Source organism: Vulpes lagopus, chromosome 8 (assembly GCF_018345385.1).
Source record: "Vulpes lagopus strain Blue_001 chromosome 8, ASM1834538v1, whole genome shotgun sequence".
In the NCBI taxonomy this organism is placed as follows: domain Eukaryota; kingdom Metazoa; phylum Chordata; class Mammalia; order Carnivora; family Canidae; genus Vulpes; species Vulpes lagopus.
The window spans coordinates 37,560,693-37,572,926 of NC_054831.1; the positions used below are offsets into that span (position 1 = coordinate 37,560,693).

General features: G+C 41.9%; 1 protein-coding gene across 1 annotated transcript in view; it reads left to right on the top strand.

Moving 5' to 3' along the window:
* LOC121496476 (phospholipid-transporting ATPase IB-like) overlaps positions 1–12,234 on the top strand; it is a 593,036-nt gene that overhangs the window by 419,800 nt on the left and 161,002 nt on the right. Inside the window, exons 29-30 of the mRNA XM_041764812.1 lie at positions 2,541–2,663; positions 4,744–4,822. Of these exons, the coding sequence (XP_041620746.1) occupies positions 2,541–2,663; positions 4,744–4,822 (202 nt within the window). The remainder of the gene's footprint in view (positions 1–2,540; positions 2,664–4,743; positions 4,823–12,234) is intronic.

Here is a 12,234-nt window from a genome sequence, read left to right on the forward strand (position 1 = left end):
GATCTGTAATATGTGAGAATTTAATAAATGTTCACAAAATTACAAATCCAAATGTCCAACAAATAAATAAAAACATGCCTGAACACACTGGTAGTCAGGGAAATGTAAATTTTTTTAAAGATTTATTCATTTATTTTAGAGGGAAAGACAGAGAGAGTGTGTGTGTGTGTGTGTGTGTGTGTGTATGAGCAAGTGCAGAGGGTCAAGAGGCAGAGGGGGAAGGAAATAGAGAAACTCTTAAGCAGACTCCACACTGAGCACAGAGCCCAACTTGGGGTTTAATCCCAGGACCCTGAGATCATGACCTGAGCTAAAAACCAAGAATCAGACGTTCAACCAACTGTGCCACTCAGGTGCCCCAGGAATGTAAATTTTTTAAACTAAGAGTTAATATCTTTGATTTTTTTTAGTCTGGAGAATATTAAATATAACACCCATTGCTGATAGGGTAGCAGGGACAAGATTATTGTTGTCTTTTGTGAAGAGAAAGGTAAACCTTTTTTGAAAGCAACCAAGCAGCATCTTTTAAAATTTAAAATAAATGTATCTTTTTACTCCACAGCCCTGTTTCTGAGAATCTTTCCCATAGAAATAAAAGATAAAGTATATATGTTATAATATATTGTGGATGTTTATTATATAATGTTTGTGGAAACAAACGAATGCCTATCTATAGGCGAATGGCTGAAAAAATACAGTGCATCAATTCTTATGTGGGCCTGAAAAAGATTGCATTAGTGTCAACCCCAAGGGACTTGAAGCACATCCCATAATGTATTGTTTTGTGAGAAAAATATGATGAAGAAAAATGTATATAATGTCTTGTTTCTGTAAAAACAAAGAACGATCCCCAAACTCTATGTGTACATGATATATTGTAAGCAGGGTGAAAATATGGTAGATCCTACTGATTGGTTGGCCACTGGTAAAGGGTGAGAAGATTTGAAGTGGGTAGAAAGTCAAGTGGAAAAGGAAAAAAAAAGTAAGGATAGCAGTATAAAGTATGCATTATAGCACCTTTAAGCAAAACCACAAGGGTGAGTTGATATACTGAGTGTGCAAAGCTTCTGAGATGTTTGTTAGGAGCACTTCCCTTAAACAGATGACTTGTATTCCTATGAGAGAGACAAGTACCGCCACTCTTGATCCTTTTATCCTGGAAATCAAGAGAAGGCTAAAATCCCAGGGATGTTTTCCTTTTTGCTCTTGGGTGAAAGAGGAGCCTGCAAGTTTTATTGGCCTTTCTCCACCACATCTCTGATTGCTTTATCCTAAGAGATTTTGAAGAGGCTTATTTATCTGGACTCAGGCTCTCTGTAACTGGTGTACACAGAGTTCTCAGAGGCACACATCCAGTTCCCATGGACTTGAGGGCTTGCTGGGTTTGTGGATAGGGATTTTCCCGAAGCATCACATGCTAAACAGTGAGTGACCCAGTCTCTGACCCATTCCCAGAACCGAGTAAGAGAATGACCTGCAGGACGGCTGCACCCTAAACTAATGGGCTTATTCTAAACCTCTTCTCCAGGATCTAGCTTTCTTTTTCCAACACACAAACATAAGCGTGTCAGTCCCTGTAGATTACAGGTAAAGGTAAAAGTCTCAGAAGGCAGCATCTTGGGTAGTCAAGAAACTCGTGGTCATGTCAGGTTGCTCTGTCTCCTTCCCAGTCTTGTCTTGTTCCATGGCTCAGCCAGCCACTATCCTGGATGTCTTAGAGGTGCAACCCCCACCCCTAAACGTCCCACAGGTGTTTATACCTGAAGCTTTGTTAGGGTATGCTTGTTTCCCAGGAGTGCTTCCCGCTGTGCCCCTCTCCCCAAAGTCCCTTGTTATCCAGTCCCTTACAGGCCAGGCCCTCTTTGGTCCCAGAAGCCTATCCCGACCCTCCCTTCCCCTTCTCCATCCTCTCCCCCATGAGTAGTTTTGCAGAGCTCTATGTTTTATGTGTTTATTTATACGGCTGCTGCCGGCTGCCCGTCTCCACCTCTGCAGTAGACCGAGTTCCTGGAGGTCAGGGACCTGCTTCTTTTCCTTCTTCTTCTGTCTTTAAATCTCTGTGCGTGTTCTCGGTGCTTATCGCAGTGTCTGGTGCGTAGTTCATTCCCAATAAATGTTTGTCAAATGAAGAAATGGAAAAAATACCTCGTGCTTCCTGAAATTTGAGTATAAAATCAGAATGAGGTGTAAAACTGTGCCACAGCAATGCTAAGGGAAAGCAGGTTGCTTCACAAAACCACCTAAATCACCGCTTGTTTGACAAAGGAAGGTACTTGTTAATTAAACGTGATTTCTTAGCTAATCGAATATTTACGGTGGTGTTTTTCATGATCAATGGATTTATTTTATGCTGATGAAGTAACAATTAAAAACAGTCTTTCATGTACTTGCTTTGTGTGAAGGGTGTCTGGGGAATTGTGAATCATTGAATCTCATGTTCGCACTTGACCGAAAATTAAGTCATCACTCTATAGAACGGAAACACCTAAACTTGCATGAATGGGAAGTCCTCTTTTAATGGCTCATTGTTCTCCACACAGATTTTCACCGCACTACCACCCTTCACTCTGGGAATCTTCGAGAGGTCTTGCACCCAGGAGAGCATGCTCAGGTTCCCACAGCTCTACAAAATCACCCAGAATGCAGAAGGCTTCAATACAAAGGTATATGGTGTTATTGCAAAATTGTCCCCTCCGAAGGGCATAGGCACTGCTTGATGTCTTCCAGCTCAAGTGCACCTCTTGTGAGAGAGCTAATGCATTAGAGAGAACGTTTGAGAAGAGGTGAAACCCCAGCCCTCTCCCAGTAGACCAAGCTGGTGAATTCAAGATGCCCACTTGGAAAGGAAGCTTCCATGTTGCACGTTCAGTTCCTGTGTGTGGACTCCTTTCCTCTTGTCCACATGTACCTCTGACACTAGTCTGGCCAGAAGTACCCATGGCCCCACGTACCTTAGGATCAGCTGTCAGAGACTCCCCTTACCCTTCAGAAAGCCCTACATGAGGCAGGCTGGAAGCTTGCCTAACAGAGCCTTCTCACCACCATGGCTTGGTTTTTCATTGAAAAGAAAACATTTCTTTAGCTAGCGAGTAAAATTGGCCAGATGTCAACACAGGAATCAAGTCAGTCATAGGTATTTTCTTTTTCAGACTGGAGAACCAGCAGAGAGAAATCCTCTAGACCTAAAAGGTATAAGCAATCCTACAAAGGGCCAAGCAGAAGCTGGGTTAGGTGTTACCAGGATTCCGCATTCAGGACTGGTGAAGGGGAATCTCACAGGGTCTGCCAGTCATAGCTAAGTGGCGGAGTTGGTTGAGGGCCACTGGCCAGAAGGGAAGACATGTGCCTGACTTGGTGCAACACGCCTGTATTGCCATGTTTCTGTCTTAGATTTTTGTGCAGGAGGGGATTAGGAAGTTGAAACAGGTTCATTTCAATATTTTAACATTTTGAGAGAGGTCAATTAAATTACTGGGCACGGGTTGTGTGCAAGATTTGCTTGGTTAGCCACCGTGGCCTTTGTAAGGATGACAAAGGAAGTCCTCAGTAAGAGAACAATCTATGAAGCCATTGTTTTGAGCCAGCTAGTCTCCCTTCAGAGCTGCCTTATTTTGAGGAAAGCGTTAGGCACATCCAAGACAGGAAAAAACAAAATGGATCCTCTTGGTTCTAGTGTCTTCCATACCAGGGAAGACTCCGATGAATAATTGTATCAGTCCTTGTTTACTATTATTTTATCAGTGGGAAGTATGGCCTGTTGGTTCTGCATTCTTTACATAAATCCATTTTTTACAGAGCTTGAATTCAAAAGCCCTGTAAGATGGGAAGTAGGGAATGGACCCACCTAAAAGGTAGTAGAGGCGAGAATGCTCCAAGACTTATTTACAGATACCTTGGAGATTTTTTTTCTTTTTTTTTTGGTGGGGGGTGGGGTGGGTTAGGAGGTCAGGGAGAAGGAAGAAAAACATGAACATTTAAAATGGGAAAATCCCATTGTCTTATAATTTTTTTCATTACTTTCCATTTCCCCACCACTACTTTAAGATCAAACTATATGACAATCCCAGAACAATCTGTAGATTTTTTAAATAAATTCAAGCTGGCTTTAGTATCGTAGTTCTGTCATCTTAGTATTTAAAAAGATAATTAAAATGCATTTATGAAACTATAATTTAGAAGAAACTAAACTTGTACTCTTTTGTTTGACCTTTCAAGTGTTAAAGAGAATTTTTAAATGTGCATGATATTAACCAAACTTCTAGAAATTAACAAGTTGCTCGGGAGGGATTTTAAAAAGCAAAACAAAGAGAGAGAGCGCCCTGTAGGGAATCTACACTTAAAGTGTTTTTAATGCTTTCAAAAAGTCCACAGTTTCTGTCTCTTGTTAACAACTTTGACCTAATAACTTTCTGTTTCTAGATGATTGTAAAAGTTTGTCTTTTTTTATGATTCTAAAAAAAATTTTATAATTCATTTTTTGGATGTGGACAGATTACATACTGGTCTGTGTATAAGTGCATATACATTTAGGTCTTTGCTGCAAGGTAATATTATCTGGAGATAGTCCAGTCATTTGTATGTAAAAATGAGGAAATAAGTATTTTTTTAACTTCAAGAATAATACGTTACTTCTGGAGCTACGCAGCACACTGCCAGTATCCTTCACAATGAGGCGTTTGTTGAGTTGCACAGAGGTCAAGAGTTGTGGGCAGCTCCTGACTCCCTTGGTTTGTTTTCCCTTAGGTTTTCTGGGGTCACTGCATCAACGCCTTGGTCCACTCCCTCATCCTCTTCTGGTTTCCCATGAAAGCGCTGGAGCATGGTAACGGCTTCATGATTTCAACTGTCAGCAAGTAGTCCCTCTGGTGCCAGTTGTTCACAATTTTTTTTTCCCAGTTCTGCAGACTGAGAGATCACAAGAACACATTTTAGAAGGAAAACATACCTAAAATCTAATGAGAGCTAGGGCTCAGGTTTATAGCTTGTAGGTTTCATCCATTCTGGCTCTGAGAGCCTATTTTCTTTCCAGTTGCCTGGAGAGTTTAAATGCTAGGAATTCTAAACTTTATTTTTAATAACTGTTTGAATCTTGGATCTTGAAGCAAAGCACTGTACTGCAATGGAACGTCGATGCCACTTGTCCACGAGCTTGACATTTTCTGCTAATTACTTTTGGCTTTCGTTTTCCAACCTCACACCCCTATATGCAGAATAACTCAAATCTTGTGTCTAAACTTACGCCTAGTTCTTGAAAGAGTCACCCTTATTTGACATACACTTTTCAAGAAAACTTAAAGTTGGAGGACTGATTCAACTGAGAGCGAGACTCTCCTCCAGCTGAAAGACAATGTGTGTGAAATGTGACTGTCTGTGTTTGCTCACACTTCATAGTACATCCAAAAGGTTGCCTCCTAAAGAGACACATCTTTAAGTCTTAGAAAAGGAAAATGTATCATGAGAATGCTACTCTTTCATCCCTCTCAAATAGTAATAATCCCCCTGGGAAAAATTACTCTAAATGTTGACTAGACAAGGCCTTTTGTTGTTCAGAGAACCGAAGAATATAAAGCTTCCAAGCCTCTTTGTTTCTGTGTCAATGTGTTTTGTGCTTCAAACAGAATGATTCATCCTTACTGATATTTTTTAACCTATTAAATACTGACAGAGAAAATGCATGCATAGCCAATTTATTATACCCTATGATCTGTTCTTCGAGTTTCATCTGACCTCCTTTTCCTTCAAGGGTCCCTAAGTCTCTAGATCAGGAAATAAAATTTTCTGCTTCTAACCCCACCCCTACAAAGGGCATTCTAGCAAAATCGTGCTTTTGAACTCTAAAGCTTTTCTGTGATTCATCTTTACTCAGTGTGGATTTTTCTGTATTTTGACGGAGTAGGGTCTACAAACAGAAGAATGTTGAATGTAGTTTGTTTTAGAAGCTCTGCCAGTTCAGTGATAGAGGCAGCCATCATGGCATCACGATGGACTGGTGATGCGAAGCAATTTGTCTCATGAGTAAGAACAATTTGGGAAGTTGTCCTCTTGTCCCTGCTCTCATACTTAGGAAGACACAGGGAATAGCATGGACTGACCACAAGTACTCTCTCCGGGCCCCTTACCCTTCTTATCTAGACATTGCACTCTGTTCCTAACTCTGAAGTGCTTGCGTTTGGACTCTCAGATGATTTATTAAATGGTCATTTCTTGTGTGCTTCAAAAAACACTAATGTGGCCCATTCTACAGGAGAGGTGATGGTTTTCCAATCCTGGAGTTAGGATTCTGCACTCCAGGATTATAGCTTGCTGTTCATGGTGGAATTGCTATATAGTCTACTAGATGTCATTATGTAAATCTTCATTCACCTAGAATAGCCTATGCTTAAAAGCAAATAGACTCCCAAAAGTTACTAATTTAGCTGAGAGATAGCCCCAAGTGAATTTCAAGTTCATTTCTTCCACCCTTATCTGCTTCCCTCAAACTTAGCAATTTGCCTAGTAGCCAGCCTATAAGATGAGTTTTTCCAGTTTGTATTATCATCACTATCATCATTGATGCCATTATTTACTAAGCTTTCAGGATAGAGATTTTCTTTTAATTGTGTTGTAAACATTAGCCTCTTAAGTGAAACTATATAAATGAAATAAATTGCAAATATTAAGTATATTTGGCAGAGAATTAATTTGTGTTCTTGTTCACTAGTCTATGTCCTCTAACAAATAAATATTTTAGAATTAATTTCTAAATTCTCGCTATTAATGCATAGCAAAAATGATTGCATCATTGCCCATTAACCTTTTTTGTATAATATTTATGTCTAAGAAACTATAGTGGATTCTAAGGGTATTAGGTGAATGAATCAATATGGGTCTTAGCATCAAAGAGTTTATAGTTTGGTAAGGGAGACCAGATTCGTGCATGGAAACTTCTAGTACAAAGTAGAAAATAATCGCCTCGAGTAAAATACAGATAATATGCTATGGGATTTCAAAGGGCTGAGAGAGAAATGCCTTTCATTTGGGATTATTAATGACTGATTAGAAGAGATAACATCTAAGCTTAGTGTGGAAGTCCAAGTAGGATCGAGATGTATAGGAATGGAATCAAGAGCTGAACAAAGTGGGGAATTTCAGGGCAGATGTGGAAAGCTGTGAGGAATTGATGCCTTCAAGGGTGGAAGACAAGAAAAGGTTTGATAAGGTGAGTGAAAGCTGGACAGCACAAGATTTTGAATGTGAGGTTAAGAAGTCAGGACTTAGATGTTCAGTGGAGTCAACCTAGACTTTATTTTTTAAAAAAAAGATTTATTTATTTATGATAGACATAGAGAGAGAGGCAGAGACACAGGCAGAGGGAGAAGCAGGCTCCATGCCAGGAGCCTGAGGTATGACTCGATCCCAGGTCTCCAGGGTCACACCCTGGGCCAAAGGCAGGCGCTAAACCACTGAGCCACCCGGGGATCCCCAGCTTAGACTTTAGATCAAGGAGAGAATCATGATCAGAGCAATTTGGGGGAACAATTGTATCATGTCCGGTAAAGTGAATGGTAGAAGGAGAACTAGTGGCAAGAATGTTAAATGTGTCTCCAGGTATTTCAGGGAGTGTGTAAGGAGAGTTACATTCAGGAAATGGGAAAGTGCTTAGATAGGAGGGAACATGTTTGGAGAACCTTTTGATTCAGCAGAATCATGGCGTGTTGGTGATGTGCCAGACCCTGAGAGTGCACACATATAATAGATTCTCTCTCTCACCCCCTGGAAACTTACAGAAGGTCAGAGCTGATGATCAAGGGGTGCATATATCACTGCTTCATGGCCAGTGTACTGTGTGCTGCAAGGACACAGTCTAGTCTAGTGGGCTAAGGAAGAGGCTTCTCTGAGGAAGTGACATGTATGTTCTTGAAAGAGGAGGAGGGTATGATCAAGCAGGGCAGGGGAAGTGTGGCAAAAGGGGGAGAGAGAGCATTTCTGGCCCAACAAGGCAAGCACACAAGAATCCGAAGAGGTCACAGGCAGTATTTCCCAATATAGGGCCAAGGGGACCTGGATTCCAGACTTTGTTCAACCGCTGATGAGCATTTCAGGATCCTGGACAGTAAATGTCAGTAACCTTCCCTCCTCCTTTCCCTATTCTTGTGCACTATGATCAATCTTAAATATGTCTTCACATATTCCCATCATCCCCTCTGAGGTCAGCAATGGCACCCCTAGGTGAGACAGCTACAGCATAGAAGCGAGAGGAGTAGCTGGAAAAGAGGGCAGAGAGGTTAGGTTTAGGTGAGGGTCAGATCAGGAAAACCTAGGTGTGGACTTTTTTCTCGGGAAGGGGTTGGAGGTAGGGAGACTACTGTGTAGAAAAACACATAATGGGGGATCCCTGGGTGGCCCAGTGGTTTGGCGCCTGCCTTTGGCCCAGGGCGCGATCCTGGAGACCCGGGATCGAGTCCCACATCGGGCTCCCGGTGCATGGAGCCTGCTTCTCCCTCCGCCTGTGTCTCTGCCTCTCTCTCTCTCTCTGTGACTATCATAAATAAATAAAAAAATTAAAAAAAAAAAAAAAAGAAAAACACATAATGTTTGGTAAGAGCATGAATTAATTTGTGAGGGGGTGGGGTGGGAGGAGGAAGTAAGTTAGTGGTGGAAATCAAGAAAGATTGCAAGTTTGAGAAGACAGGGATATGATAGCAGATTGGATTACTTGTTTATGTGTGCTGATTTACTGTCTTACCTATAAATGAGTTCTTATTACACTTTGAATTACCACTTAGAATGATGTATAACCCCACCCCCAAAGAAACATTGGAACATGGTACTGATGTGTGACAAACTTCAGGCTGTCTACCCCTAAGTCCCACCTGAAGCTGTCCCCCAGACTCCACCCCACACCCAGGGCCCTACAGGAGTTTTGCCTGATGCGCTACAGACCCTAGAGTACTTCATTTCATTTTTCCACACTTTGTGGGTTATGTCACAAAGATGGTGAATTTTACTAGTTGGTTCTCTCTCCACTATCCACGAAGAGAGGCTTTGATACATACCAGTGTTGTTCACTTTGGGCACATAATGGCTGGGAAGAAATACTTTTGAGAAGGTGTGAGCCTGTCACTCATTCCTTAGAAAGGTTCCAAGAATTCTGCTTTGCTTATTTTTGCGTGGTTTTGGATAGACCTTTCAAAGCACTCCTTTGCTGATGGAGTTTGTGATGATTCATTTCAGGTTTCAAAATAAATTTTTCCACTCAAGCAATTCAGCAAATCAGATTTCTTCCAACCATCACAGCCTTATGCTCAGTCCCGTGGCCTGTCTACAGCTCTCACCCTTTGATCTGAAAGTGATTCCAGGTTAAAACCAGAGATGCCACTGTTGCGGGGACCAAAATTCATCAAGACCCTTGGTGTCAGGCCACACTTGGGTTTTCCACTAGTGGATCCAATCTGCATATTTGAGTAATCCTCCTTGAAGTGGAATGTGGTTATTGGCAAAAGAAAGTAAAATCAATTTTGACTTAAAAAAAAAAAAAAGGAAATTTTCAGATTTTTCTTGATGAAATTTAAGAGGAGGGTGATGAGAAAGAAAATATACTTACCAGCAGAGAAAAATTCCTAAAACATTTGTTTCTCAATTCTTCACAGTCCACACCCTGGAAATCATTCCCACCCCTTTTCAGAAGGATATGGATACTCATTCTGTGGGCACTAATTAAGCAGCAAGGGCTTTGGAGAGTTCTGGAAAAGGCCATTTTATACTTTTTAATAAATGTGCTGCCATAAGATATGGTCTCACTCATTTGGGGAATATAAAAAATAGTGAAAAGGAATAAACGGGAAAGGAGAAAAAAATGAGTGGGAAATATCAGAAAGGGAGACAGAACGTGAAAGACTCCTAACTCTGGGAAACGAACTAGGGGTGGTGGAAGGGGAGGGGGGCAGGGGTGGAGGTGACTGGCTGAGGGGACTGAGGTGGTCACTTGACGGGATGAGCACTGGGTGTTATTCTATATGTTGGCAAATTGAACACCAATAAAAAATAAATTTGAAAAATCAGTTTCATAAACTGTGCACATGTATAAAACATAGCCTACTCTTCTCTGCTTATGGAATTATTGGATCGTTTTAACTTGAGCTATTTCTGATCTGTACCTGGTCCTGCAAATTTAGCTATTTTATATCATGTAAATCCTGATGACTTGTCTTGCTACACATTTGGCTAAGTTTGGGCAAGGCTGCCATTGTTCTCTGAGATTGCAGACTTCTTAAACTCAGTTATTTATTCTTTAAAAAGGAAAAGCTAAATGAGTCTATTCTCTGTGCCAGGCCAACACTGGCTTCTGGACATCCAGTAGGAGCCCAATATTGCATTAGTGAATATTTCCCTAACCTGCCTGATGGTGTGACAGCCTGGACCCGCCAGGAGAATGTGCTATTGTAGTCACAACATTTCCCAACCAAAATGCTGTATTTTCAAGGAAGGTATGTGAAACAATAAGCCAACATTCTGTTCCACTTTAAAAGTGGCTACCACACTGCACAGATTTACAGACAGAGAGAGAGGCAGAGACATAGGCTGAGGGAGAAGCAGGCTCCATGCAGGGAGCCTGATGCGGGGCTCGATCCCAGGACTCCAGGATCCAGCCCTGGGCTGAAGGCAGCACTAAACCACTGAGTCCCCTGGGCTGCCCAAACAATTTTATTTATTTATTCATGAGAGACACAGAGAGAGGCAGAGAGAGAGAGAGAGAGAGAGAGGCAAAGACATAGGCAGAGGGAGAAACAGGCTTCCATGCAAGGAGCCTGATGTGGGACTCGATCCTGGGACTCCGGGACCATGCCCTGAGCCAAAGGCAGACACTCAGCCACTGAGCTACCCAGGCATCCCGCACAGATTTTAAAAGATCGAAAATTAAAAAAAAAAATTAAAAGATCTAGGGATGAACATTAAATGCTGAATGGGACAGAAAGGGGAGTGGTAAGGCCATGTGGCCTCCACCACCTGGAACTCTTTCTGAAAGGAGAGCCTAGTGGAACATCTTCACAAGACCCTGAAGCATCCCAGTGAGGTGAATAGGACGTGCTCACCAAAAACTAGAAAGACAAAATACTTTGGAAATGTTTGCCCAGAGCTACCTAATTCCTAGAGAGAGCAAAGGACTCCCCTGCAAGAATGTCTCTGATACTCCTATTGACCAATCCAGAGGCCACACCTCAACCATCTCCTCTGTTAACTCACACACCGGGGACACCTGGGTGGCTCCATGGTTGAGCATCTGCCTTTGGCTCAGGTCATGATCCCAGGGTCCTGGAATTGAGTCCCACATTGAGCTCCCTGTGAGGAGCCTGCTTCTCCCTCTGCCTATGTCTCTGCCTCTCTCTGTGTGTCTCTCCTGTTAACTCAAACACCAGTACAATGTTCTCCCTGTCCTAAATCACCTTGGGGCCAGATACCAGACAACTAGGGATCACCTCTATAACCCAGAGCCTGCTGAAATTATTCACACCATCCAATCCATACCTTTTCTGATTTGTCCATTCCATCCCCTGAAAACCCCAGTAAAGGCTCTGGATTGTGTTCTCCCTTTGTCTTTTCTGCCTCTTTACTGACCCTGGTGCTTCCCCTTGTAGCCCATGACATTCATGCCTCCTGTTTCTAGGGATCTATAAGTATAAACTTCTTCCTTCATGACAACTATTTCCACATCTGCCTATCTTACCACATACCACATACCACATCCATTTTATGCATGACCCCTGAATGTATATTCAGCCTTAACATTAGTAGGGAAGGAGCCAGGAGAAGGAGTGGTTGCTCTTAACCATCTCTGGCAGGAAGTGATCCCTCACTTCTGCTCATGTCTGATTGGCAAGAACTGGTCACAGGGCCCTACCCAGGTACAGGGAGCTAGGGATACAAGAGCCACAGAGGTGGCTGTTTGACTTTAACATTCAAGTTCACTTTTCATCATTTTTACCACCTTTTTTTAAAATTGCCTTTCTAAGATCCATTTTTAGTAAACAAAAGTGAAAAAAAAAAAACAGATGGAAGTTTGAGTTTCATACCCTTGACTTTCTCCAACAGTAATGGGAGTAGAGAGGAGAAAATCCAGCAAAAGGCTTATATAACCAGGAACTTAACCCAGCACTGCTTATGAATGTAATTATAATCACTAACACTTGTATAAACTCTACCTTCTATAAACTCTTTCCAGTATTTTATACTACTCCTTAACAGAGAAAGGAAAAA